Consider the following 25,121-nt stretch of genomic DNA (forward strand, 5'->3'; position numbering starts at 1 on the left):
TTACATCCATCATATCGGGTGGCAAAACTCCCCCGGTTATCCAAAGTTGAATCAACCTCCACTTCGCATCTCTCAAAAGTTTGCGTTTGTGCGCATTATCTCGTCTCTTCTCATACTTGACACAAGAAGGGTGCTGGGTGGCTTCTAGCTCGAGTGAGCTCGATATAGCGCTCGCTTGGGCCTGCTTGCATGGCTTGACCAGTCAGCAGTGTAAGCCATGTCAGTCCTCCCTTCCCAAAGCTCGGTCGTCTACGAGCTCGATCACCACCGGTATGATCTTCGTCAGCTAGAGAAGGCTGTGAGGGATACTTTGAGGATTCGCACAGCCTTAGGGGCTCCCCCGCGTAAGCATGAGATCATATCCCCTTATCCGATCTGCTGATCTTCCTTGATAGCTACTGCATCCACTTCGAGCTTGGACACTTCCCTGTTCCACTTGTCGACACTCAACCTCGACTTTGCGCTCCGACCTCCAGAACCCTGGGAACAGAGGTACAATGCCCCTCCGCGAGCCAACCCAGCCCACGAGATGTTCGACCTCATGCGGACGTCCCTCTCGACGGCGATTGATCCCATGACACCTCTAACGCTACAGCCACCCACGCGTGGTCTTATTGATGCGGGCAAAAACGAGGGATACTACTCTTATCAACGAGGGCTCGTCAATGTCCTCCTTCACCCCTTGTACCAGCCCAGGCCCATTTTGAGAATCAAGGATCTACCTGTCCAAGCCGCAAAAGAGTGGATGCCGCATTCGTCAGCCCAGGACATGCAACATTGGCTGACTGCCATTCTCGCTTTGGACCCAGACCTATCCCCGTCGAGAAAAGTCAAATACAGGGACTCTCTGAAGAGGTTCTTCATGGAGACGGAGGTCAAGATCTGCTGGGTTCCAGATGGAGAAGGTGCAGGATCCGGCATAGAAATCAAGATCCTCGTTACAGTCGAGGTCTTTGCGGATTGGAAAGCTATCACGACGCCACTCCCCGAGATTGGGAGAGACATGCTAGGCTTGATCTTACACTCCCTGATCCCTAGTCCCACACCATCGAGACAGCTTTCCGAGTCTAAAGCCCGAGCTCAAGCCCTCCAATATTTCTTCACGTGCCTTCAGCCCGCTCCAGATCACCCACTGCATTTTAATGCCAGCAGTCTTCAACCGGCAGAAATGAAGTCTTCCCTTCTGCCTTTTCAGGCCCGCACACTCCGTCTACTGTTGCAGAGAGAGGGCTCAAATATCGTTCCTCCACTCCCTCAGCAAGCAAACCAAGATCCGAGAGGATTTTGGGAAACCTACGATATTGAAGGACATGGTCAGATTGCTTTCAGAAGAACCACTGGCGATATTGTGCACACCGCTCGAGACGAATCAGACCAGGGCAAAGGGAAGGCGGTCGACAAGAACATCATTCAATCTGCCAAATTGCCTTGCGTGGTAGATCTGTCTAATGTTCAGGGGACCATGCTCTGTGAGGAGATGGGTACGTCTAGCGTTCGCTTCGACTGATAGATTGCTGATGACCATCATCAGGACTCGGCAAAACCATCGAAGCCATGGCTTTGGTGATGCTCCACGCACATCCTCGGTCGATTCCACGAACAACCAATTCTCACCTCTCGATCGCCAATGCTGTCAAGGTTGAGATTCCGGCGGGGCATGAGATGGTTGATGACCAAGCCGGAATTGTGCCTGTGATCGACCTCTTGAGAGGCGCTCCGCTGCCAGAGGACAGGGACAGCGCCATGGAGTATGCTGAATGGTTAGCAGCTGAGAAGGAGGCTTTTGAAGGCGCCACAGCTTGGGACGAGGAGGCAAAGCTCAGTGTCACCGAGGTTGGCGTGAGTGGAGGATGCTCCACGCAGTGCTCACCTCACCGTCCAGGCCACCTTGATTGTCACCCCTCCTTCGCTGCTCAAACAATGGGTATCAGAAATGCGGCGACATGCTCCTGAACTCCGGGTGTGTGTTTACGAGGGATGGAAGTCGTTGCAGAAGGGTATAGGCAAAACTCGAGCCGCCAGGATCAAGGCCAGAGAAGCTAAATCTGCCAAGCGGAAGCTTGCAGAGTATATGAAAGTCAAGGCAAAATACAGGAAGTCAAACAGGGGATCCCGAGTCAAGAAGGATCCTGATGAAGAGACGTCCGAAGACGAAGAGGAAGAGCAGGACGATGACGAGGAGACCTCGCTGCATTTCTGTCAGCGCAAGTTCGTCGAATACGTCAGAGCTCACGATGTGGTGGTGACAACATATAAGTGAGCGACCTGTAGCGGGACTGATTGAAGAAAGCTGACATCCCTGTAGTGATTGTGAGGTGTCTTGGTATTGATACACTGACTTTGCAAGTATCTTCCGATCTCAAGGTGGCTCTGCCGGCGCCTCCGCGCGCTCGACGAACGAATGCCGCGTATGGACTAGAAGAGAGACCTAGGAGCCCGCTAGTCATGGTCGAGTGAGTCATCCAATTCTATACTCAGCTGACCACGCAGGTGGTGGAGGGTCATCATGGACGAGGTCCAGCTACATGGTGATTCATCGGATGCTGCGTGAGTCTTCCACAAGAATTCGGTGATTCTGACATCTCACAGCAACATGGTATCTCTCATTCCCCGACGGCACTCCCTCGCTGTCTCCGGAACCCCAGCGAGAAATGACATTAAAGATCTCATGGGATCGCTCAAATTCTTGCGTGTACCAGTCATTCCCAAAGATAATCGCCTGTGGCATCGACTTCAGCAACCCTCCATGCGCTTCTCTTTCGAAGGCTTGTTCCAGTCTCTAGCTGTTCGAACAACCAAGAAAGCGGTGAGTGCAAGCGCTGTCCAGGCAACACACTAAATAGAGCAGGTGGCTGGCGAGTTTAATCTGCCCCGTCAATCTCGATACGTCGTTCCAATCGAGCTTTCACCTGTCGAGGTGGCCTATTACAATGACACACTCGACCGTCAGCGCGAGCTTCTTCACTTACCTCACGATGATATAGCGGTCCGAGATCCGGACTGGGTATTAGACAGAGCTTTGTTTCGCTCCTGTCTCGTTCATCTGAGGCAAATTTGCACCCATTTGCAGGTTGGTCAACTCAACGCAGGACCTGGAATCCGCGCCGAACGTCTCAATTTGGGTCGTCAGCTCATGACCATGACGGAAGCGCTTGACAAGATGAAGAATGATCATTCTCAGGAATTCATCAGCGAATCCAGAGCTCAGGTGGGTGCATCATCGTACTGGGACATGCTGATGCTTGGCAGATGCGTCTGATGATCAGGAAGGCCCAATTGATGATGCTGAAAGAGGATGACGATACCCGATTCGACAACGCATGTTTGGTGAGCATGAGGGATGGCACAGGCTGATTAGGTTAAGCAATACACTAAAGTACGGGAGAGAATCAATGCGCAGATTGGACCAATGCGGCAGCATCTTGTGCAGCTTCTAGCGAATCGTCGCGCTGGACGGGACGAAGGCGGCTCCTCGGTGGATAGTGATGACGAGGATGTCCGAGATCGAGGGCTTTCGCAGCATCAGCGTGAGGCTGTCGCAACTATTAATGCGGCAAGGCAGAGGTTCGTCGTAACCAATAGCCTTGTGGGCTGACAGGAATTAGTGTTCGTGAGACCCTCTTGATCGAGCACCAGTGTTGGTTCTTTGAGGGCGACGTGCATCATATCCGAAAAGAGGTTGAGGCAGAGAGTGAGTCAAGTGAAGTCTGAGCTCCGCTGACCGTGTAGCCGATTGCTATGAGAAGGCGGAAGCTGTACGACGGGAACTGTTGAGCAACCCTCTGCGGGTTGCCAATTCTTCTGTCGACCGGCTCGAGAAGCAATTGAGCAAAGAGAAAGCAATCAGGCACGCTTCGGATTTGCAGGACAAGAACACCTCGATGCCGAGTGGCATCTTCTCACAGGACGCCGTGTCCCAGGCGAATTCTTTGGTCAAGATTCTCAATGGACAGTAAGGCTTTGCGTCCTTTCAGTGCTGAATCTCAGGGCTGAGCTTGTCTATGCTTGGCGAAACAAAATCATTGCTGCCCTCTCTGCGAAGATCGAATCTGAAGCCACGGACCCGCAAAGTGGACCAGATGTCGAAGATCCAGAAAAGGAGTATTACGCTGAAGCTCTCAACGCTCAGGGAGAGAGTGAGCCTTCAAACAATGTGCGAGCTGACCATGTCGCAGTCGAGGCACTACTTAACGCGTACGCTGCAGTCATAGCAGATCGAAGAGGTAGGTGCGCCAGCCTTCACTCTGGCCTGATGAAAAGAATTCCTGCTTGAGGAGAGAAGTCTGCTAGCAGAGCACGATGACCGAGGCAAGAAGACAGTGAGATTCTGGCATCATCTCCCCGCTCACTTTCCAGCGGACGACGGTCGCCGCGAAGCAAGCTCAGGAGGATGTCGAAGAGGAAGCTCAAGGGGAGATCGAAGAGCAGACTGCTGCTCTCATGCAGGAGAGACAGGTAAAACTCAAACATTGATACTAGCTAATCTTGCAGGCGTTTCGAAAGGCAAGAGATATCAAGCAATGCAAAAGGCCCATGAAAGGCCTGCTGATCGACTTGAATGGTGAGTATTTGTCGAAGGCTTGAGCTTACTTGCCAGCCATCGCTCGGGGAGACTATCGAGCAGAGGAATTGGCAATAGCCCGATCTGCCGCGACTCATATCAAGAATTACATTGAACGACAAGGTGAGTTCAAGGTCATGAATGATGCCGAGCTAACAGTTGTGCAGTGCTTTACGTCAAATCGCTTAGTTCCGAGCTTGATTCTTTCCGAGAGCTGTTCAACCGCCGAGTGTTGTACTTCAAGGCTTTGCAAGAGATCTCCGATCTGGTAACCGCGCCAGAGACCAAGGATGTGAACAGAGACATCCTCGATTGCACGAAGGACATTGCCGATTTGGAGGTGAAGCTTGGTCGAATGGTCGTCAAGGGCCGTTATCTGCAGTATCTGGGAACAAAGACCGGTGATCAGGATGATGAACTGAGAGATGACTGTATCATCTGCATGGGGTCGTCTGATGACTCTAAGGGAGTCTTGCTGGAGTGTGGACACTTCTTCTGTCAAGTGAGCAGATGGCTTTCAATAAGTATGCTCATAATTAGTCGTGCTTCAAAGAATATAGGAAGTCGATGATGGGCCGCAAGTGTCCTTCCTGTCGTGCAGAGAGTGAGTCGAATTCACTGTTGTCGCTTACTGTCCTCAGTCGACACAAGGGCCATTAAAAATGTCAAATTGGCCGGTGCCGCCCCAATGAAGTCACAAGAAGGAAATCCAGCTCTTGGAGCGACTTCTTCCATGGACGATATCCCGGCAAGTCAAGAAGCTGAGCAATCCGTTGGAGTCTCTGATGCGGAGACCGAACGTCAACGACGTCAAGACGATTTGGCGCAGCTGAAATACGTTGATCTGTCGCTTCTGCGGGAGGTAAACTCCATTGATATGATGGGAGAGTATGGCTCCAAGGTGAGAACCCCAGTGCACATGCAAGTCTGACAAACAGATCAATTTTCTGGTCAAGCATTTGATGTGGTTTCTTGCCCGCGAGCCAGAAAGTGAGTCTGCTTCGGGGTGCAAGTATGCTGAGAGTATAGCTCGTCATGTCATCTTCTCCAATTGGTCAGACTCTATGAGGAGTCAGTGAGATCCGTCGGCATTTGTTGACAGATCGCAGTCGTTGAGAGAGCTCTGCGCGAGAATCGAATCTCGTACACCTCTTTTGACCAAGGTACCAAGACGAAAGACGTGGTCGATCAATTCATCCGGCATGCTGATATCTCCGTGTTCCTCCTCCACGCGGAGCGAGAGAGGTGAGCCGCAACTCACAGTTGCAGAGCTGATTCCCACAGTTCTGGTCTGACTTTGACTTCTTGTCGGGTTGTGCATTTGCTTGAACCTGTTCTACAACACTCCTTTGAGCTTCAAGGTGAGCTTCCTGCGGGGCGCGACAAATTTGCGGTGCTGATACGCACAAAAGCTATTGGAAGGGTCGATCGGTGAGCTATCGCCTCGATGCGTATGGTCAGCTGAAACGGTTTCTAGCCTTGGCCAGAAGAGAGAGACGGAAGTGTATTGGTGGGTACTCATGCTTTGTAGTTGAGCTTGCAAAACCTGATCTCGCGTAGTTACGCCACCCTTGAGACTGTCGAATCTCGAATCCTCTCTCAAGGTGTTCGTAACGGGACCAGCATTTACCTGAAGGACGAAGACGCCGACACTGTGGTAGCGAGTATGCCCAATGTCGTCAGCTCGGCCCACAAGGGCGGCGACTTGTTTACCGGGAACGAAGAAGAATTGTTGAAATTGATATTGTGATATAATCCTAGACCCAGCCCTCCTTGTTGTACATCCTCATTTGAACCCAGTTGGAGACCCATGATAGCATGACTCGGAGCTCCCATGTTGTGTCATATGCAGATTGCATGGTAGATATGCGTACAATCGATATCTTTTTTGGCTCCATCTTATACAGGACGTGATTCAAGAACCCTACTCGACGACTTCAGCCAGGACTCCACCAGACTTGACCTGAACAAGGAGTCAGCCGGAATCTGCATGAGAGGGTGTTCTACTCACCTTGCCCCATCCGATCAGACGCCAATGCTTGTCGATACGTCTACTGAGGGCGATCTTTTCGCCCTTCTCTGTGCATGCCGGGGTGGTCAAGGCGATAGTGACGTCTCCTCCCTTGAGAGCCACGATACGTCCTCCAGTCTGGGAAGCACCAATGTTGACGAACAAGTTCTCCCCGACGACCAATTTGGTGACTTTGGCTTTTTTGCTATCGTCCGTTTTGACTCCCAACAATCGTCGAAGCAGGAATACTGAAAAAGGGTTTAGGTAATGTCAAAGTGAAAGATCGTCAAGACTCACCCTCTGCCTTGACCTCAGTATATATAGAGGGTCCTTTCCCAACTGCAGACATGACCATACCCAACAAACGATCCGCTCGACAAAGAGCAGGGTCAACCAATGTTCCCACTCCGATCAGACCTCCCGGGACCGCGAATTGAAGATGGTTTTGCTCGGCGAGAAGGGAAACGATCCGTGATCTCAGGGGTCGGCAAGTGCACACGCCATTGGCATCCCTAGTGATCAACCCAGGTCGAATCTCGACCTCCATGCCGACCTGGCAAAGGTCAACAAAGCGACAAGCCAAAAAAATGAGCATTTCTCACCTTGAACACTCCCTGCAGGATACTTCCTCCCGCTACACCTCCCTTGAGCTCATCGACCTCTGCTCCTGGCTTGTTGACATCGAATGATCGAATGACGACCATACGGGGATCAGCCGTAAAATCGTAATTCGGCGGAGCGACTTTGCACAGGGCCTCGACCACAGCATCGATGTTGAATTTGAGCTGAGCAGAAACGGGAATGATCGGTGCGAGTCGGGCAGTGGTACCTGAAGCCCAACATGAGTATCCTGCACTTCGGCGCGCGAATCAGACCCACCCTCCACGAATTTCTTTATGCTCTCATAGTGCTCGTTCGCTTCGCTCTGCCTGACCAAATCCATCTTGTTTTGTAGGATGACAATGTTTTTCGGATCAACTCCGATGATTTCCAACGCTGCCAGATGTTCTCCGGTCTGAGGTTGTGGGCAAGATTCGTTTCCAGCGATCAAAAGCAAAGCTCCGTTCACTAAAACAGGTCTCAGTGAGGACTTGATGAAAAAGGTCGCGTGACTTACTAACGGCGGCGCCAGTCAACATGGTAGCCATGAGAATGTCGTGTCCGGGACAGTCGACGAAAGAGACATGCCTTTGGGCTGTGAGCTTATGAAATCATGTGCCTTCTGAGATCCGAAACCCACCGTTGCAACTCCATGGTACCTCCACACCCTGGCCTCTCGCATTTTGGGTCGGAATCTTTACTTGATGGGAAGGATTTGTAGTTACCCGGAGGGGGACACGCAGGGTTGTTGCATTTGAAGATCTGACGTGGCATCAGCAGTTCGAAAGACTGCGAGTTGTGCATGACGGACCTTGGCGTTGGCGTAACCAAGCTTGATGGTGATATTTCTTTCCAATTCATTCTTGAATCGGACAGTCTGGACACCAGAGATGGCTCGGACAGTGGACGATTTGCCATGAGCGACATGACCGATGGTACCTGCGAGAAGATCTGATCAACCATGGACTCTCAATCATCAGCAGACTTCTTCCAACCCACCGATGTTAATCTGTGAATCGATAGTCAGCAAGAATTCTTTTGACATGGCTCTTCGCACTCACAGTTGCCTGCTTTGAGATGACTTCGGGAGACAACGCGTTGAGCTTTGTCAGATCCACTTTGACCTCCTCAGTGGGTACGACCATGGAGGCCGAGGCCGCGGCGGCAGCGGGATCGTTGATCGCGTCCGCCATGATGTAGGAACTCAAAAGTAGCCACTAAGCGGTCTATTTGCCCCTTTCAGTGGGTGTCAAACGTCGGTGTCGAGGGCTTTCCAATGCGTTATAGCCTGCTCTGTCAATGCCAAGAAGATCTCTGAGACTGGGCTATTCGGCGCTCGCTGCTGAAGATGAGGAAGGACAGATGAACGGATAGAGTGTGGTCTTTGGACAATGAATTTTTGGCATTCATGCCAGACTCGAAGGTCTCTCTTGTCCCATTCACATTTATATAACGTGGCAATGACAAATAACACGTCATGCATCTTATAGTTCATTATCAATCGCGAGCTCATACCCTTTGTTCTTCCGTCCAGTCCATCAACTCCATCCCAGTCACAGCGTTCATGATGGGAGGTGAGTCGCAAGCATCCGATCCTCGATTTTGTAATGCTTATCGTTCTTGACAGCCCGACCACTGCTACCCCCTGCTCCTCTCTTCCACAGAGTGCTCGCTAAGGGAATGGGAGCGACAATGTGGTTCTTTGTATTTTACCGTGCAAGGTGAGCACTACAACAAGTCCCGAGCTGGACCTAGACTGACGGTGTGTTCTTCTCACAGGCAAGATGGTGCTGTCATGCTGGTTTGTGACTGTTTGACTTGGAGGACAAGAAAATACTGACGCTCTTATCAGGGCTGGAGACATCCTTGGGAGGGGCATGGACATGACGATGATCACCATTAAATTCAGCAAAGAGTACAAGAGACGGCATGTATCAACAGCGCTATCGGGCATGACGATGTGCTATGGCGTGGTGAGAGGTTAACGGGAGGTTTAACGAGGTGCTTGCCTCCCGGACCGAGTATTTGGTGCTCAAGACCTCAATAATCTGATCTAACGTGCAACTGAAGTGGACTCAGGCTGATCCCCGGATTTACTCCATCTTCTTGTCAAAACACTCGACTTTTGCAGCAATCCACTCTATCTACTCCTTTGAGAACAGCTTCCCTTTTTAACCCCGCCGGAAGGGTGCCCTCACGTTCGCACTGAAGCTCAACTTACGATCAGCTATGAGTGGGGTCGCAGGCTTGACCCCAAAAATGCCGTTCGAGAAATGATCTATCACGAATCCGAAGATAGATGGATTTGAAGGTGCTCAAGGCGACACGAACGGATATTGGCTTCGAGGCGTGTATGCTACCGCTGCGCGGCTGGCTCCGATCCGTCCATCTGAGGGCTGTCGTCCGGCGAGGCTTTGGATGCGGCTTCACTCCTTTCTGGCCTTCAAGCCTGTTCGCATCAAAGGAAATATACAGTTTGTGACTGTGTTATACGGCTTGATGCTTGCACTTTGCGGTTACCACCGGATACAGATCGAAGCCCATCATCACTTTTGATCAGCATTCTTCGTTCACCTCCTGAAAATGGACTCTGACTACTGGACATGTGAGCAGTATGACCATGACTTCTGACCCGTGTGCTCATCAGCCTCTAGATGGCATCGCAGCAGGCATCACAGTCACCACACTCTCGTCAATTTTCGGTCATTATGGCATTGTGGACGACTGCCTGGAGGTGTATATCGTGTCTCTTGTAGACTCAGACCAAAGGGCAGGTTCGAGTACGTCGTTCCGCGGAGAAATTGGTTCGGCCCTCGGGGTGTCACAAGTGCGGAAGGCCAGGGGATGGGTCTCTCATGAGAGCAGAAGCTCATGGAGGCGCCGCAACGGACTTTTTACGATTATTACAATAAGGACGGGCCGGATGAGTGAGACTATCGAAGAGAGTGCACCTCCCTGTTGCTCCGAAGAAGATCCTTGGTCTGTGCGATCGCGGAGTTCAGGCAACAAGGCTGGCGGGCAACGTCGGCTGTGTCTACCGTAGGCCCGACTTAATGGAGGATGCCCAACCACCCATATAGACCCGATCCGTTGATGGGAGCACACCCTGCCACTTCTAAAAGGGAGCCTAATCATGCCTTTTCGCTATGCAGGACTTAGGTTCTGACTCATGACTTCATTTGCGCGGGCCTGGGGCCCGGACTGCCTGGCGGTCTCTTGAACCACTCTCCGTTGTTTTCAATCACCTGGACGACTTCCATTCATGCAGATGGAAAAAGGATGCAATGTTTGAGATAGAGCCATGGGAGTTCTTGCGTGTACGTGTACGTCTCAGTTCGACTCTTGAGCTGCAGAGATGGTCGTACACCAGGGACATTTAGGGTACGACAAGTACTGCGATCCGGATTCGCTGTGGTATGATCCATCAAGATGTCATCGGTCAAAGATGACTCCGCTTCAAGCGGGTAAGTCTCATACCAGCTTGCATGCTTCACAATGCTCATGTCTAAGTCTCAAGGTCTTATTGTTGGTTCGGTGTTTGCGTTACTCTTCGTTGCTCTCCTGTTCCGAAGTTGGAAAAATCAGTCATGGCCATTCAAACGGAAGTGTACGAAGTGTGGAGAGAAAGGCAAGGCTGCTGATGGCTTCGAGTTCGGCTCGCCGGAGATGAGAACGTTCAGAGCCGGTGAGGGCTGCTGTACAACGAGACGCATCGTAACATGCCCTGCCTGTCGTGGGAAGTTTGGAACATCGGAAGAGACGGCGTGACACGGTTCAGAGCCATGCATCGCGTCTTCCACCTCGGAGATGACCGTGAACGGGGGCGGACAGCGCCTATGCTGATGCGGCGATGTCTGCGAGGGTAAGAAATAGTATCCTTGATCTGTCCCTGGAGCCTTTGTCGCTAAGCCTCAGGAGCCCATGTCATAACAAAATAAAGCCTGATTTCCATCATTCTCCGCCGGGACTGAGTGGGGCTCACCGGTCAACCGGAACTCGGTGCGGCAGGGATGTCTCTCCTACGACCGCACAGCTAGACCGAGCATTATTAGAGTTGTACAGACGTTTCGCAGTGGGGCATCGATGCTTTGTCCGCTCCACGCCATGCCCCCATCCGCCCGATCAGACTGAATACAGTGAGGCGTAAGATCACCACTAGAAATGGTTCGGTCATGGAACTTTTTACATAGAGTTGGAGCTAGCGGAGATTCGATTCGGCGCACAAGTGGCCACTGAGATCTGTCTTGACGGGAATTTCTGAACAGTAAGGGCGAAGTTGGGGCGGGGTAGGGATGCTATATAAGATGAGTAAGCTGGTGGGTCTGCTAGGCCTTGAAACCATATCATCATCAACATGTCCCCCATTCTTCCTTATGCCGCCTCGCTCGTTGCTCGATGGACTGCCGCAGACTACATTTCCAACGCGCAAGCTGGATTTCAAGGCCTGCAAGGATGGTACAACGAGGCTACGGGTCTTTATGACACGTGCGGCTGGTGGAACGGTGCCAATGACCTCACTGCCATCGGAGATCTCGCCAAGGTGGATTCAAGCATCGTTGACCAGGTCACGACCATCTTTGCCAACAGTTATTCAGTCACTCCTGCCCAGAACCCTCAGCCACTGAGCCCTGGTGATCACAATTCTGCTGATCCAATCGCGTGGTGTGATCACTGTTACGATGACAATGGTTGGTGGGCACTGGCTTGGATCAATGCGTATGATATCACAAACAATCAAGACTACTTGACCCTCGCGCAAGGTATCTTTGATCAGAACATGGTCAAGGGTGGACCTTCCAATTGCTCCAATGGTGGTATCGTATGGTGCGACTACAACCCTTACGTCAACGCCATTGCCAATGAGCTCTACTTGTCTGTCTCGGCTCATCTTGCCAACCGAGTCGCCGAGTCTGACAGAGCACACTACACCACTATTGCTCAGGATCAGTGGACTTGGTTCCAGAAATCCGGTCTCATCAACCCTCAAAATCTTATCAACGACGGTCTGGAGGCAAACTGCACCAACACCTACAAGCGGACCATCTGGAGCTACAATCAGGGAGGTGAGCTCGAATGCTTCGCGAACAAGCTATACTCCGACTGACAATCCCAAGTCATACTCGGAGGCCTTGTGGAGCTAAACAAAGCTGCACCTGACTCGTCGCTCTTGGACAGCGCCAACACTCTCGCCAAGGCCTCCATCGGCTACCTCGCTGATTCGAATCAAATCATTCACGATGTCTGTGAACCAGATTGCGCCCCAGATGCTACACAATTCAAGGGTATTTACATCCGAAATCTCGCAGCACTGTACCAGGCCTCACCTTCCTCGCTTCTCCAAAGCGTACTCACTGCTAACGCCAACAGCATCTGGAACAATGACAGGATCACATCCAATAATACGTTCGGTGTTGACTGGGCGGTTTTGGAGGAAGGAACCGTCGTCCGGAATGGCATTGTCAAGGGAGAGACCGACGCCAGTACATCGGGATCAGCGTTGGACGGTCTCGTTGGAGGCATCATTGCCAGCAGCTAAAAGAGCCACATTCTGTATCACAAACCAAAAAGTGTTCTCGAGGGACGAGAATTAATGCATACAAACTTTCGTCACTTTCCCTGTCGCTTGCCGTCCCCACTTCTGAACGCGCCTAGTCGGATTCGTCCACCGATACTAGACCCGTCTTTCAGCGATTCAGATGTCGAGCCTTCTCGTCCTCGGAACAGTCGTCCCTTGAGGTCATCGGCTCGATTCAGAGGCCGTAAGTCAGGTCCGGTCGTAGGGAACGCATCAACGTCCTGCTGAGATAGGCTGGGCGAATCTTCACGAGATCCCCAGTGGATACCACGATCCCAACCGAGCCAGCCGCTCGACGGAGGCGGCAGCAGATCGGCAGTCTTGGGAGGTGAAATGGACTCCTCTGGACTCAGACCGAGGGCTGATACGTCCGATGACGCTTCGTTCTCGCGTATAGTCTTGAGAGAAGCGTTGCCCATTCGATTGGTAGTCGTACTGATATTCAGAGGGTTGATGGAGGGACGGCCGGTCGCGCGGGAGGGCATCGGATTCGGTTGAATCACCGGTTGCACACTGACCGACGCAATGGTCACGCCACCGTCAGCAACGCACTCGCACAGGCACGCGGGACATTTTGTGGTTCGGGCGTTCGTCCCAAAGTGTTTCTTGTAGCAACTGTGGTGCGTGCGGTGAGCACAGAGAGCACAGCATGTCGATAAGCCTGTAGGAACGTCAGGCTGAGCGCGATCAAGTCTACTCACCTTTGATGGGCAAATGACAATAGGTGCAAACCGGTCTTATAGGCTGACGCGCACAAGCAGGACATTTGTGGCTCTTCGCAACGCAAGAGGCGCAAACTCCAACGTCAGCGATGAAACAAACCATCCGCTCACCTGTTATGGGTTTCTGGTCGGATGGTAGCCGCACTTTTGGCGTAAACGACGTTGGGAGATCTCCAGATGCGGCCCGAGTTCCTGGAGTTTCTTGCTCGAGGAACTTGAATTGAAGCAGAGAGGCACGAAGGGTGTATAGCTCTGCGCGCAGCAGAAAGTCCGCATATGCGAGCTTGAAGCCTTCGAATTGAAGCCGCATTTCAGGCGTCATTAATCCGGGGACAGAGCTGAACACCACGGTAAGTACGCGGGGAGGTTTCAGTACCGCTCACTGATCGCTCAAAAACTCCATTTTTACATTACACGCTGGGCGCCTGATTGATTTGACAGGTTCCTCTGAAGGAGTGCGACCGGAATGCTTCATAGGCGATGCAGATGACAAATTCTTCACGCTACCATGTGATTGGCCATGCGACGAGACGGAAGCATGTTGAGGGTTCAGATCGGGTCGAAGCTCGTCAGAACTCCGATTACCTGCGCTCTTGCCCGCCGATCGCAGGGGTGTGTATTGCGGACTTGCCGAGACAATCCCAGTTCCAGATCTAGTCCGCTCTCTCGCTCTCGGACTCTGGCTATCGCTGATGCGGAAGGGGACGGGGATCGACCTGCCATGAGATCCAGCAGTATCGGGGAATGTGGGCTCGATTGGTGTCGTGATATCTACAGAGGTTCTCTGACCCGGGGTGTGGAGAGACACGCTGGATCCGTTGAGGATCTGAGACCAGCCAGAAGTGGAGGCACCAGTCAAAGACTTGCGGGGTCGACGACGAGACGGAGTCATTTCGATGGACCCGCCCGACAATCGAGGAAGAGCGAAATAATCCTGTTCTGGGGATTTGAGAAGGAGTGGCTGAGGCGTAGAGGGATCAGGATTCTTCTGGACGTGTTGCAGAATGCAACAGCCAACGAGAGCAAGCAGTTGAATGTCGCGAACGGCGATGAGATCGGTAAGTCTGGCCGAGGATTAGTCAATTCATAAACGAATGACTCACATTTGGTTCAAGACAGACTGCTTTCGAGCCATGCTGCGCTCCCATTCGACTCGTTCCGCACGCCTGTCGAGGAAGTCGGGACGCGGAGGATGAACAGAATAAGGCGGTGGGGGGTCACTGAGCAGACCCTCAAGCGTGGACCATAATTGCGCATGATCCAGTCGCTTGGCATCGAATGCGATATGCAAATTGCGACGCAACGAAGTAGATGTCCCGTAAGCCTTTGCGAGAGCCAGATCGGGATGACCTAAGCGGAAGACGTTGTGGATCGTGAGGGTAGAAGCAGACTGTATAGCGACGGGCAGGGCTTCGACAGCGCGAATTCTCGCCTGTCAAAAGTCAGCAGTGATATGGATCTCTGACTTGCCTTGACCCGATGGATGTTACGCTGACGTGGGTTTTCCAGACGGCTCAACGCGTTGATGGCTCTAGACAGTGGGGACTTGGGATCGTTGTAACCGGCCGGGGAACGAGAGATATGCCTGACTCGAGGCAAGACGGTCTGTTTGGGGAAGAAGCAAACGAGTTGACCTAGACAGGTCAGATTTTTCCGCTGGGAGATCCTCACCATTCGGTCCAAAGGTAGCACCGGTTGTGCGTATCAACATCGGCACATTGGCCAATTTGACCTCCTTTTCTGACTCTGAATCGCTTTCTTCGTCTGGCATTCGCCTTCCAATCCGCTCATCGGACCCAAGCAGGAAAGCAGACGTTGTCAGAAGGCATTGCCTGTTGGCAGCTCTCATCTCTTTTATAGTCTTTACGAGCTTAGACCGCGTGGGGATGGAGACAGTCGGATTCCGCTCGAGCTCAAACGTCGGCGGCTCCGGTGTGTATGGGTAAGTCGCGGGGAAAGACCAATGGATCCGGAGGAAAGCCATCCTGTCACCGTTCGCCCACGGACCATTCATAGATATCGTGAGCTTGCGATGGTGCAGATCAATCTGACTGTCAGCGAGATGTCGTAGCAAACGAATCATACCTTCTCGAAGTTGATGCGAGGTCTTGGGAAAATTCGATTGACTAGTAAGACCTCTTCTTTGAGACTGATGTAATCACCCCTGCCCTCAATGCTCTCTCCATTGCTACCCTTACGGACCTTTGACCCTGACCGACTCTGCATGGCCGAGGAGTCAGGCGAATCTAAGACCGATCGATTCTTGACGACTTTGCTGAGCCACTCTAGCTGGTCGACGGCTCTCGTTCTCCCACCTCCGCGAGTCATACCCGTTTCAGCTTGAGCCAACTTTTGCCTCGCTATTCCGCTCGGATTGACGACTGGTGGAGGAAGGTGCGACTGGGCTTTGATATCAGGTAGTCGGGTGTAGGTGATATCGGCTGCACCTTGTCGGGTCATCAAGACTCGAATCGGTCGGCCATATTGATAGCCCACTCTTTCCGTCACTTGTCGGCTGACGGGCCAAATCCGCAATGTGCGATCTTTGGACCACGAGACAAGCTGGAACTCGCGATCATCGAACTCAGAGTTTAAACCGCCTCGATTCCTCCAGACGAATTCCTTGACCACGTCGTCATGCCCTTCGAACCGCTCGACTGGTCTGAAGCCATCTCCGTCGAGGCCAAACATCTCGAGGGCTTGTTCTCCGCGTTGGGGAAGCGCAAGTACACCTCGACCGAAAGGTAGATTTCTAGCTCGCCAGACAGGATAATTCGTGGTGATTGTATGCGTGGGCGAAGCAGGCGGATTCGGAATGCTGTAAAAGTCCGCAAGAGCAGATCGAGACGTCGCTAGCTCGGGAATTGTCCAGAATTTGATGGACTTGTCTAGCGAGCAAGTCACAAATTTGTCCCTATACTGTCTATCCCAATCCAGGCCGTAAATCTTGGAATCATGAGCTTGGACCGACACCAGAGGGACACTGCCTTTCCTGGTGTCCCAGATGATAGCCTGTTTTCCGTTTGCCGTAGCTAGGATGTACTCGTGCTGTCGATTCCATTTCACTTGCGTTCCCGCTTGACCCCAAGCTGCCATCCGCATGAATGGCTTATCCCCCGTCCTGAGATCCCAACCGCGAATACCAGAGTCCATGGAGATGGTTGCCATTAGGTTTGGGTTTAGAGCGTGCCACTGGATATCTGTGATAGCTCGAGCATGCGCGTCAATGCTGGAATGCAAGGACTTGGGGGCTGCCAGATCCCAGACCAAGAGCTTTTGGGAGGAGGTCGAGAGGATGAGATTGGATGTAACGGGATGAGGCGACCATTGACAACTTGTAGCATCAGGAAAGAGATCCCAGCACCGACTTACTCAGCAATCTGCCATGTCCCTCCCTGTGGAATGAACCTCGGTGCATTGTTGAGATTAGCTAAGTCGAGGATATACAGACCCTTTCGTGAGGCCAGGCAGACGTCCCTGTTACTCGGACTGATACTCAAGGATCCCACAGGTTGATTTACAGAGATGGTCGAGCCTTCCAAGAATGGATCTGTGGGGCCATTCTGTCGGACAGTAGCTGACGTCTCCTGCCGGTCAAAGTGAGGGCGAATAGGTTGGATAGGCGATATCAGCGAAGTTGATACCCAGGAATGAGAGGAGAGGGAGGATCGTTGTGAAGAGCCGGATCGAGGAGAGTGAGGAAGGGGAATCCGGGATGGTGATACCTCCATCTCGATCAGAGGTCGTGAAATCTACATGACTCTCGTTGTAGCTGCCGTCCTTATCATTGCGAGAATCAAGTCTTCACAGGAAGAGAACGAGGTGCCGGTGGACCGCTCTCGGTCGTCGCGGAGTTACGTAAATTGTCATGTCGATGGTTCTTTGAGTAGCTCATGCATATGCAACTCTGCTTGGAGTCTATACAGCAAGGCCTACAAAGGGAGAAGCTAAGGGAAGAGATCCAAGACTCGCCGTCGCGCAGTGGAAGCGTCCAGTCAGTACTTGCGAAAAACGTGCACCATCTTGAAATGGCTCGAGATCCATATGTTGACGTCAAGAAGTCAGTGTCGCGGCTGGTCTTGAGTATCTGGGCTAAGACTTGATCACAGGGAGGTCGAGCAGAACCTGAGGGCTACGCATACTCTACTCGAGTCATACGACAGGCTATCGGACACATCGACCTCATCAACGTTTGCTGAAGCGCAGGAAGAGCTCCGAGGAACATTGGCTCTTCTGGAAGCGGATTTGGAGGATCTCGAGGAATCCGTCAGAGTTGTCGAAGCGACGGGCGATAGATGGGGGATAGAAGAATCAGAAGTAAAGCGTCGGCGGGGTTTTGTAGAGAGAGTCAAGGCAGAAGTCAGAGTGAGTTACGTCTGATTCCTTCGCAAATCGGGGCGCGACTGACTGAGCTGCCTTCAGGACCTAAGGGGGAAGATACATGGAAATGGCCAGGGAAACGCACACAGTCGCAGCAAAGGCAAGGGAAAAGAAAGGGGACCTTATAGAGATCTACCGGACGATCTGGAGGCCGGACCAGAGGATGATGCAGAAGAAGCGAGGAGGTGGGAGATGGAGGAGCAGCAGGTGCGTTCAAGAGGTGGAGGATTCGGGCTGAAATCTTCGACAGACCTTGATACGGCAACAAGACGATACGCTCGGGTTCATTTCAGGGACGTTGACTACGCTGGCGTCGCAGGCTGGACTGATAGGGCAGGAAGTGGGCGAACAGACTGAGTGAGCGGGCCTCCAGGAGACCGATCATACCAGTCTCTGAGAGTCTTTCCGATAGGATGCTTGACGATTTAGGGAGCCGAGTGGATACCACAACCTCGCGATTGAAACGAGTACAACGCCAGATGAACGACTTTATTCGGCGGAACGAAGGTGCGTCCTGGTTTTGCGCTATTGCTCACCATTCACTGAAGAAACGAAGAGCGGCTGGTGCATTTGTATACTGATCTTCGTTCTCATAGCTTTGCTCATAGCTGTAATCATTACATAGGCTAGCAGACATCATGCATAGAGTTCAATGCCGTGTTTCTCGCATCAGAATCGCACACCGATTCCATGGAAAGGCACAACCAGATATCATTCCGCCAACCCGGAATATCGGTCGCGTCCAACACCAACATTGCTTCATTGGACTTCAACCTCTTCGCATCTCCAATATGGCTATTCAACCGTCGCCTGAAGCTGGACCATCGACCCCTCCCAATGGCAGACTCCCCAATTACAAGCTGTGTCATTCTCTAAGCGGGCATTCCCGTGCGGTCACGGCATGTTGCTTCTCAGCCGACGGCTCGGAACTGATATCTGCGGGTATGACCACAGTCAACTCGAGACAAGAAGCTAACGTAGAGCCATAGGTGCTGACGGGACTGTCAATATCTGGTGAGGCCACTTAGAGTCGGAGATTCACCGCCGAACTGACCTGCCGTCGTTAGGGACCCTAAGGTCGGCGCTCACAAGAGCTCTTTTCAAGCTCATCGTGCTGGTCAGTGTTCCATTTCGATTCGGCCCGTTCTGGTCACCCACAGCTGACTTTTGCGTCAAGGCATTAACGACATTTCCCTCTCGCCTGACTCGCTCTATCTCGCGACAGCCTCGGATGATAATACAATCCTAGTCTTTCACACTACGTCCACATCCACAGCTAGGCACCCGACGCCACTCCGGCGACTTGTCGGGCATACAGCCCCAGTCCTCAGCGTCGCCTTTAGTCCCAAGTCCAACTTGGTAGTCAGCGGATCTATCGATGAAAGCGCAATCATCTGGGACGTCAGGGGTGGTCGAGTGCTCCGGACTCTACCGGCGCACTCGGACATGGTGTGGACTGTAGGCTGGGACAACGAAGGCGGGATGGTCATAACGGGCAGTGCGGATGGCCTCATGTGAGTTCAGGCTGCCGCTTACGCGCGGGACTCATTATTTGAAAGACGTCTATGGGACGCGAGTACGGGACAATGTCTGAAAACCTTGGACAATGAGTCGAATTCTCCATTGTGAGCCAGGCCATTACTCACACTTGCGCTCACCCGCACAGTTCATATGCCGCGTTCACACCTTCATCAACGTTTCTGCTCTCTTCCACCTTGTCCTCTACAATAAGGATCCACAACATATACACTTCGAAAGTGCTCAAGACACTTCGAGCGCCGGGGACATTAGTCTCGGAGCGATTCCCCTGTCCTGTGGTCATTATACCGGCTCTTGAAGGGTCGACACCTCTCGATCGACCAGATAAGCCTGATGCTCCAAGACTAGGGTATAGCGTCGACTCGCGGGCAGCGTGGATAGGGAGCGGATCTGAGAATGGCAAGTTTGTCATATGGGAGCTGTCATCACGGCGCGTGATCCAAGTCCTGGAGACTCCCGAACCTAGCACTATCCCCAGTCCCATCGTTGCGGTTGCAGCGAGTCCAGACGGTCGGACGATAGTGACTGGACATCTCGAGCCGGAAAAGGTCATTCGCATATGGCGTGACGATGCATGATGACCTGTTCCAATGCCCAAATGCTCAGATCATGGACCCTTCTTTCCTCCCCCTTTTCCTCTGACGCCTTTCCACACATTATCCACCCACTCCTTTTCTTCTCTTTCAACCATGACAAAGTCGCCTCCTCCTGTTGAGCTAGGTACAGAGACTACATTCTGTGACGGCTGATCCTGGGCTCGATCGGCGCTTCCAGACTGCGCAATTTTTGACGGGGAAGCTCTGGCATCTGTTTCGTAGAATAGCCCTGTACGCGACGGTGTGCCTGTTCTGGGAGTGCCAAAGGGAAGGGACAGAGGCGACGGCTGAGAGGGCGTGCTATTGAGTCGAGATGGTGTTGTTGTTAATTGGTGGGAAGGAGTGCTGGGTCCAGCTTTGCTCGGGGATGAGGCGTATGCGCGAGTCTGAAGGCGTCAGTTGAGGGTATCTCGATAAACGGGACGCTCTCACCAGCGGCGATGATCGCGCTATGGGTGTAAAGGTCTTCCCAGCTGGCACACTAGGTGTCTTGGGGACTGGAGCTGGAAAGTGTAGACAATATGCAGCTTCTGCCGAGTTCCACACAAAGATTGCGGTCAGAGCAGTCTCTAATGAAGCCTCACATGAGCACTGAGCTAGCTACACATCAAAGTCGCACGAGCGGACTCACCCAAAAGCCATAACGTGTAACTAGCTCTCTTTGAGCCCATTGGTTCACTCAACAGCCATAGTGTCGCTCTCCTGAGTGCTAGATACGGCGTGAAGACCGTCCGAAAGATCAGAGAGAGCAGGAGAAGGAATAAGTTGGACTTGAGCCTGCTCAGAGCGAGATGCCGCGGAAGCGCCTTGAAGAGACCCATGACATTGACGCGTCAGAACGATCTCGAGCCCAAAGGCGGCTCTTCTGCGATCCTGAGATAGAACGAGATGGTTGTTCAGCGTTTCAACGATTCAAGGGATATAGTGTGATGTGCTGTTGACCTCGACATTTCGGGATGGACGGGATCAATATTGTTAGCAAGTGGCATCGCCACCTTGACCATTCGTGTCCTGCATGCCCTATTTGGCGACCACAGATGTCTCTCAATGCAGCACAGACAGTCCCGACCCTACATCTTATCAAAGGTATCCCAGGTGATCATAGCCATATCATCGCTCCTGCGCTGTTCATGGAAATCGTCGTAATTGTCAGAAGGTGGCAGAGACGCAAGTGCTTCGGAAAGGGTAACTCATTTGGGCACAACTGTCCGGCGAATCTCTAGACTTTGATATCAAGCTCTTCATTGAACTGCTGATCATCCAAGAAGCCCGGTCCGATACATCCAACGTCAAGATCTGGGTTCAAAGGAGCTGCACCGTCAGAGATTGCTCCTTTCATGCCAGTGTTATGGAGGTTGTCTTCGGAGGGGCTCGCATAGACATAGAGAGTGACACCGGCTGAAGTGGGTCCGGACGAGTGCATCGAGGCGGGATAGACTCCTGACGCCCAATCACCTCCGATCTTCTTGCATGACATGCTGTCCGTAGCCCCAGGCAGTACTGCAACATATACTGTATGGTGCTGCGGTCGGTATGACGCGAGGGCACAATGCCACTTGTGCAAAGGGCATGTGCCAGAGATTGCCTGTGGATCATATATGCAAGTGATTTGTATTGCAAGGTGATTGTTATGAATGTCGTAACTCGCTGCCTACGTCACTGCTGGTCCAAGTTCAGCCATAGGCGAACTGTTGTCTCAGGCTGTCATACCGTCGGCTTCTTCGTCGGTATCTGGCTTCGCTCTACTGCACCTTTGCCTCCTTGTCCAGCTTCTTCGAAGCGCTTACCCGCTGGGTTCTCAGACCCTCGACCCGGCGGCGACACTCCCATCTTCTCGAAATTGTTTGCTAGAGCATCTACCAATTCGCCGCCATTCTTTGCGGTGGGATCGTCACCGCTTGGCGGTAAAGCTTTCGTCTCCTGTGGTGGAGATAGTAGCGTACTCGGTGAGATGTACGATGCTGGCTCTCCGTTAAGCGGTTGAAGGAGACTCTTGCGATTGTCCGGCGACCAAGGTGCGAATGCTGGAGGAGGGGATGTTCCTAGTTCGGAGCCGACAGGCGCAGGCAAGCCAGCCGAACCAGGAGCGGCTGATGATCCTGAACGGTTCGGAGCCGAGCGGGATGACCCAGAACCGATCGCAGGATTGACAGGCAGACCTGTACTACTGTGTGATCTTGGGTCGTAACCTACAGAGGTGGACCAATTCGGCTGCCCAGGCAAAGGGCCTTTACCCATTTCCAGTTGAGCGTATAAGCGATGAGGGCTGAGCGGAGCTGAGATGGACCCAGAGCCAGCACCGTCATTGGGCTCGTACGCGGAGACTGCCCTTCTTTGTCCCCTGTAACCAGGTGTCTCGTGCCCGCCTCGCTGTACGTTATCCCTCCCACGAGAGTCGGTGTGATCCAATCCAAACCCAAGGGTAGACATGCCTCCAAGATTGGGGCCTTGACTGGCAAGCCATTGCTCCTGAGCAGTGTACGAGTCCACATCGCCCTCGCTCTGACGGCCTCTTCTAGGTCCAGAGCCAAATGGGTCCGTGAGGCCTGTGGGTGCCATCCGGTCATAGGGCGCCAAAGACTGACTACGCCAAGGTCCGTTCTGCATCGGCGCAGTGAAGGCTCCTCCCCCACGATTGTTGGACAGTGACCTCGCTGCAGGTGATGATGAGCGTCCCCCGCGATGGACATCTTCTTCGCGTTCTTGACACAGCTCGGCAAGTGCAAGTACGGCCCGATCGGGCCGCTGGGTAAGAATCTGAGATAATGTCAGCCCTAGTTTGAGGCAGCAATGACCTCGCTCACCCTGGTCGCCCGCATGAATTCCCCTCGTATCTTCGTGAAAGTTAGCGATGTTTCCCAGGCCTTCAAAGCACTCACAGTATATAAGCCGTCCTTCGTGACGGTTCTAGCAACGTTGTATGTGATTTCAAATGGATCCTGCGAGGTCAGCAGCAGTGATGATCCAAGGACCTACTTCTATGCACAGTCTATTTCTATCTCTTGCCATTTCGTTCAGACCACCGACATCGATCTGGCTCGTGTCAGTATGCTATCAGCGTCAACTCTCACATCGTTGACCCATCCCTTGCTTTCTTTCGTTAAGGGTCCTGCACGTATGGATAAGACTGAATTGTTGAATTGGAAGTCGTGCGAGAAGAATCGGAAAAAGTCGATGAGCCTTTAGTCAGTCGATAGCCGGAGTCAGGCTCTCACAGTTCACCGACGGTCTCGAAGTTGATGGAAGACCACTCTTGGCGTAATGTCTCGACGTCATCAAAAAAGTAGACATTCCGCCCTTGCAGCATGACTTGCTCTTCGGTTAGTGGGCGGACCGGAGCGATTCGTTGGAGATTGGGGAGGACGGGCGGTTGTTTGACGTGTACAAGGTAGTAGAGAACCATGAGTGTGAAGCCATCTGAGCGCATTGAGCTCTCTAATGTTCTGGTAGAGGAGACTTACAGGAAGACAAAGTGCCACGGTAAGGCGAATTTATCCGCCGTCGCTTAGCCCAAACTTTCACTGTTGCAATGTCAGGCTGCACGATCGTTCGGGAACTTACAAAACAAAACAAGCGTTCTGACACGGGCGGGGTCGATGGTAGCATAAGTCAACAGCAGCCGAGTATTCTCAATTGCCAATCGGTTTTCAATACCAATATCACAAGCGATGCCTGAATATATAAGTCAGTCGATGCTGGGGAAAGATGGCCGACGCACCGAAGGGGAGAGCGGGAGATGGAGCAAGAGTAAGCTTGAGGATGGGAATACGGGCTTTGGGCAGGGGTTTGACCTATGCGGCGAGACGAAATCAGCGGCGGCCGTACAGCAGGCGACCGGACGCACGTCAAAATTTGTCTCTCTTTCGAGCAGGTCGCCCATCATGGCCACCAGGTGGGACGACTCCAGTCCGGCATCTGGGTCATCGATAAGGACAACGAGGTCCATGTCTGGTCAGAGCAGTCTGTCAACGTCTATTCCGGAGAGGAGCCGTAAAAGCACATGCCTGAATTCCTCAGTCCAAACGAATTGCAGCTGCTGCCAAAACTCAACAGTCTTGCAGAAGGCTCAATGGTTTTTATGAGCTTCTCGATCAGTCCCCGGACTCTGTAGACGGTGTCAGACGATGTAGAGACTGACAATAAGGATACTCACTCCTCCTTGACTGTGAGCTCTTCATTGGTCGGCAAGAGGGGAAGGACGAATGAGAAGAGGGATGACGACAAGTCGTTGAGGAAGCGGCGGTGATGAGTTCCCGGATGCATTGCGGAGGACGTGTGAAGCGCTGCAGAGACTTTTAGGATTGTATCCCGTGCGATGCGCGAGTTCGAACAGGGTATGGAGAATTGATTCCACTTGCTGACGGCGACGGATTTGAGAGCCTCCTTTGGACCGTCTGTTTCCTGCTCAAGTGACCAAGACGACGACGAAGAAGAGGTCTGAGGCGGAGTCAGTGTAAACTTATGACAGCTCGTAATCGATACAAGAGGACGAGAGTCATGGACTCGAAATTTGCGCCCGTCAAGACAAGAAAACCTGGATCTGTGCTAGATGACGCAGTGTAGCATTATGCTCGAGCTGTCCGGGCCGATTCTGAATCAACCGGAGGGGAGTTGCAGGGGAGCAGGCCACAATGCGACCCAAGATGAATAAACTGAGCTCACTTCAGGTGTATCCACTGATCGATCTCAAGCACAGATCGAGTCCTCGCAAAGTAAGACCAGCAGGCGAACTTTTCGTCGAGAGGGTCGTGCAGAAAAGCAAGCTGCAGGTGTCGAACGAAGGAAGAGGGTGAGGCAACGGGTTTGAGCTCGCGGGTTGACACGAGAAGCTTTTCTCGAGATGTTCCCTTACTATTTGGGAGCTTTCAGACGAGTGCGCTGTGTCCCGACCCTCTCACACAATAGGTTTATCAACGTGATGAAGTCAGGACCATGGAACCGTCGCGGCGAAACTTGTCGAAAAGTGGTTCGGATCCGAAAAACTGATAAAGTGACACGTGGGAATGGACCTGCCCCTATAACCGGAGTACTGATCTTGCACAGTGCCCACAACGATCCGCTATGTGACTCAGGCGGCTGGACAGTGAGCGCAGACGTGCACGACGAGTGCATGCAATGGTAGAAAATGGATGATTCC

General features: G+C 52.5%; 9 protein-coding genes across 9 annotated transcripts; 5 read left to right on the top strand and 4 right to left on the bottom strand.

The window, feature by feature from the left end:
• Positions 1–55: 55 nt before the first annotated feature.
• On the top strand, positions 56–6,398 carry BD324DRAFT_604524 (SNF2 family N-terminal domain-domain-containing protein). The gene is made up of 29 exons (XM_022013983.1): positions 56–344; positions 396–1,481; positions 1,532–1,839; positions 1,883–2,256; positions 2,278–2,282; positions 2,348–2,453; positions 2,491–2,547; positions 2,590–2,806; positions 2,849–3,208; positions 3,250–3,327; positions 3,365–3,564; positions 3,606–3,691; positions 3,730–3,952; positions 3,988–4,136; positions 4,176–4,223; positions 4,261–4,319; positions 4,357–4,455; positions 4,492–4,561; positions 4,598–4,684; positions 4,729–5,063; positions 5,102–5,165; positions 5,203–5,462; positions 5,500–5,551; positions 5,591–5,632; positions 5,671–5,806; positions 5,846–5,922; positions 5,974–5,992; positions 6,039–6,071; positions 6,122–6,398. The coding sequence occupies exons 1-29, from the start codon at positions 218–220 to the stop codon at positions 6,309–6,311; spliced, it is 4,947 nt and encodes a 1,648-aa protein (XP_021868647.1). The 5' UTR covers positions 56–217; the 3' UTR covers positions 6,312–6,398.
• An 87-nt stretch (positions 6,399–6,485) lies between these two features.
• Positions 6,486–8,365, bottom strand: BD324DRAFT_653162 (elongation factor Tu GTP binding domain-domain-containing protein; the record flags this gene model as incomplete). Its single annotated transcript, XM_022018621.1, has 10 exons — positions 6,486–6,524; positions 6,573–6,820; positions 6,870–7,125; positions 7,175–7,401; positions 7,452–7,640; positions 7,690–7,760; positions 7,813–7,934; positions 7,984–8,111; positions 8,172–8,181; positions 8,234–8,365. 10 exons carry the CDS (start codon positions 8,363–8,365, stop codon positions 6,486–6,488), a joined length of 1,422 nt encoding a protein of 473 aa, XP_021868648.1.
• A 371-nt stretch (positions 8,366–8,736) lies between these two features.
• On the top strand, positions 8,737–9,075 carry BD324DRAFT_653163 (hypothetical protein; the record flags this gene model as incomplete). The annotated part of the gene is made up of 4 exons (XM_022018622.1): positions 8,737–8,746; positions 8,800–8,893; positions 8,952–8,973; positions 9,025–9,075. 4 exons carry the CDS (start codon positions 8,737–8,739, stop codon positions 9,073–9,075), a joined length of 177 nt encoding a protein of 58 aa, XP_021868649.1.
• A 2,451-nt stretch (positions 9,076–11,526) lies between these two features.
• Positions 11,527–12,708, top strand: BD324DRAFT_583615 (putative glycosyl hydrolase; the record flags this gene model as incomplete). The annotated part of the gene is made up of 2 exons (XM_022013628.1): positions 11,527–12,235; positions 12,287–12,708. The coding sequence occupies 2 exons, from the start codon at positions 11,527–11,529 to the stop codon at positions 12,706–12,708; spliced, it is 1,131 nt and encodes a 376-aa protein (XP_021868650.1).
• A 66-nt stretch (positions 12,709–12,774) lies between these two features.
• On the bottom strand, positions 12,775–17,270 carry BD324DRAFT_683340 (hypothetical protein). The gene is made up of 9 exons (XM_022019181.1): positions 16,842–17,270; positions 15,555–16,803; positions 15,141–15,516; positions 14,940–15,103; positions 14,573–14,901; positions 13,853–14,533; positions 13,581–13,807; positions 13,449–13,544; positions 12,775–13,408 (listed from the first exon to the last, which is right to left on the bottom strand). Exons 1-9 carry the CDS (start codon positions 17,198–17,200, stop codon positions 12,780–12,782), a joined length of 4,110 nt encoding a protein of 1,369 aa, XP_021868651.1. The 5' UTR covers positions 17,201–17,270; the 3' UTR covers positions 12,775–12,779.
• Positions 17,271–17,382: 112 nt separating this feature from the next.
• Positions 17,383–18,503, top strand: BD324DRAFT_635661 (syntaxin 6, N-terminal-domain-containing protein). Its single transcript, XM_022016830.1, has 6 exons — positions 17,383–17,529; positions 17,579–17,834; positions 17,892–18,056; positions 18,100–18,206; positions 18,262–18,356; positions 18,398–18,503. The coding sequence occupies exons 1-6, from the start codon at positions 17,498–17,500 to the stop codon at positions 18,472–18,474; spliced, it is 732 nt and encodes a 243-aa protein (XP_021868652.1). The 5' UTR covers positions 17,383–17,497; the 3' UTR covers positions 18,475–18,503.
• Positions 18,504–18,640: 137 nt separating this feature from the next.
• BD324DRAFT_643383 (WD40-repeat-containing domain protein) lies at positions 18,641–19,966 on the top strand (the record flags this gene model as incomplete). The annotated part of the gene is made up of 6 exons (XM_022017540.1): positions 18,641–18,791; positions 18,839–18,863; positions 18,917–18,966; positions 19,027–19,363; positions 19,409–19,474; positions 19,516–19,966. The coding sequence occupies 6 exons, from the start codon at positions 18,641–18,643 to the stop codon at positions 19,964–19,966; spliced, it is 1,080 nt and encodes a 359-aa protein (XP_021868653.1).
• A 29-nt stretch (positions 19,967–19,995) lies between these two features.
• On the bottom strand, positions 19,996–20,805 carry BD324DRAFT_653168 (hypothetical protein; the record flags this gene model as incomplete). Its single annotated transcript, XM_022018623.1, has 3 exons — positions 19,996–20,370; positions 20,417–20,553; positions 20,616–20,805. The coding sequence occupies 3 exons, from the start codon at positions 20,803–20,805 to the stop codon at positions 19,996–19,998; spliced, it is 702 nt and encodes a 233-aa protein (XP_021868654.1).
• A 765-nt stretch (positions 20,806–21,570) lies between these two features.
• BD324DRAFT_146131 (hypothetical protein) lies at positions 21,571–24,648 on the bottom strand. Its single transcript, XM_022012017.1, has 14 exons — positions 24,647–24,648; positions 24,138–24,421; positions 23,989–24,089; positions 23,829–23,932; positions 23,703–23,775; positions 23,546–23,656; positions 23,446–23,505; positions 23,200–23,401; positions 23,056–23,146; positions 22,961–23,017; positions 22,864–22,923; positions 22,789–22,818; positions 21,736–22,741; positions 21,571–21,685 (listed from the first exon to the last, which is right to left on the bottom strand). The coding sequence occupies exons 2-14, from the start codon at positions 24,245–24,247 to the stop codon at positions 21,681–21,683; spliced, it is 2,010 nt and encodes a 669-aa protein (XP_021868655.1). The 5' UTR covers positions 24,248–24,421; positions 24,647–24,648; the 3' UTR covers positions 21,571–21,680.
• Positions 24,649–25,121: the final 473 nt, after the last annotated feature.

This window comes from Kockovaella imperatae (assembly GCF_002102565.1).
Source record: "Kockovaella imperatae strain NRRL Y-17943 chromosome Unknown BD324scaffold_14, whole genome shotgun sequence".
Taxonomy (NCBI): domain Eukaryota; kingdom Fungi; phylum Basidiomycota; class Tremellomycetes; order Tremellales; family Cuniculitremaceae; genus Kockovaella; species Kockovaella imperatae.

Bases quoted from the DNA above. Each gene is read 5' to 3' on its own strand.
- BD324DRAFT_604524 (XM_022013983.1), top strand. From the start codon at position 218: ATGTCAGTCCTCCCTTCCCAAAGCTCGGTCGTCTACGAGCTCGATCAC. The intron at 4,137-4,175 runs GTGAGCCTTCAA...ACCATGTCGCAG, and splicing joins TCTCAACGCTCAGGGAGAGA to TCGAGGCACTACTTAACGCG. The intron at 4,685-4,728 runs GTGAGTTCAAGG...ACAGTTGTGCAG, and splicing joins GAATTACATTGAACGACAAG to TGCTTTACGTCAAATCGCTT.
- BD324DRAFT_683340 (XM_022019181.1), bottom strand. From the start codon at position 17,200: ATGGAGGTATCACCATCCCGGATTCCCCTTCCTCACTCTCCTCGATCC. The intron at 14,534-14,572 runs GTGAGTCATTCG...ATCCTCGGCCAG, and splicing joins CAGTCTGTCTTGAACCAAAT to ACTTACCGATCTCATCGCCG. The intron at 13,545-13,580 runs GTGAGCGGATGG...CTGACGTTGGAG, and splicing joins CGACCAGAAACCCATAACAG to TTTGCGCCTCTTGCGTTGCG.
- BD324DRAFT_635661 (XM_022016830.1), top strand. From the start codon at position 17,498: ATGGCTCGAGATCCATATGTTGACGTCAAGAA. The intron at 18,057-18,099 runs GTGCGTTCAAGA...AATCTTCGACAG, and splicing joins GGGAGATGGAGGAGCAGCAG to ACCTTGATACGGCAACAAGA. The intron at 18,207-18,261 runs GTGAGCGGGCCT...TCTTTCCGATAG, and splicing joins GAAGTGGGCGAACAGACTGA to GATGCTTGACGATTTAGGGA.
- BD324DRAFT_146131 (XM_022012017.1), bottom strand. From the start codon at position 24,247: ATGCATCCGGGAACTCATCACCGCCGCTTCCTCAACGACTTGTCGTCA. The intron at 23,933-23,988 runs GCATGTGCTTTT...TGCTCTGACCAG, and splicing joins GTTTGGACTGAGGAATTCAG to ACATGGACCTCGTTGTCCTT. The intron at 23,506-23,545 runs GTAAGTTCCCGA...ACATTGCAACAG, and splicing joins CAGAACGCTTGTTTTGTTTT to TGAAAGTTTGGGCTAAGCGA.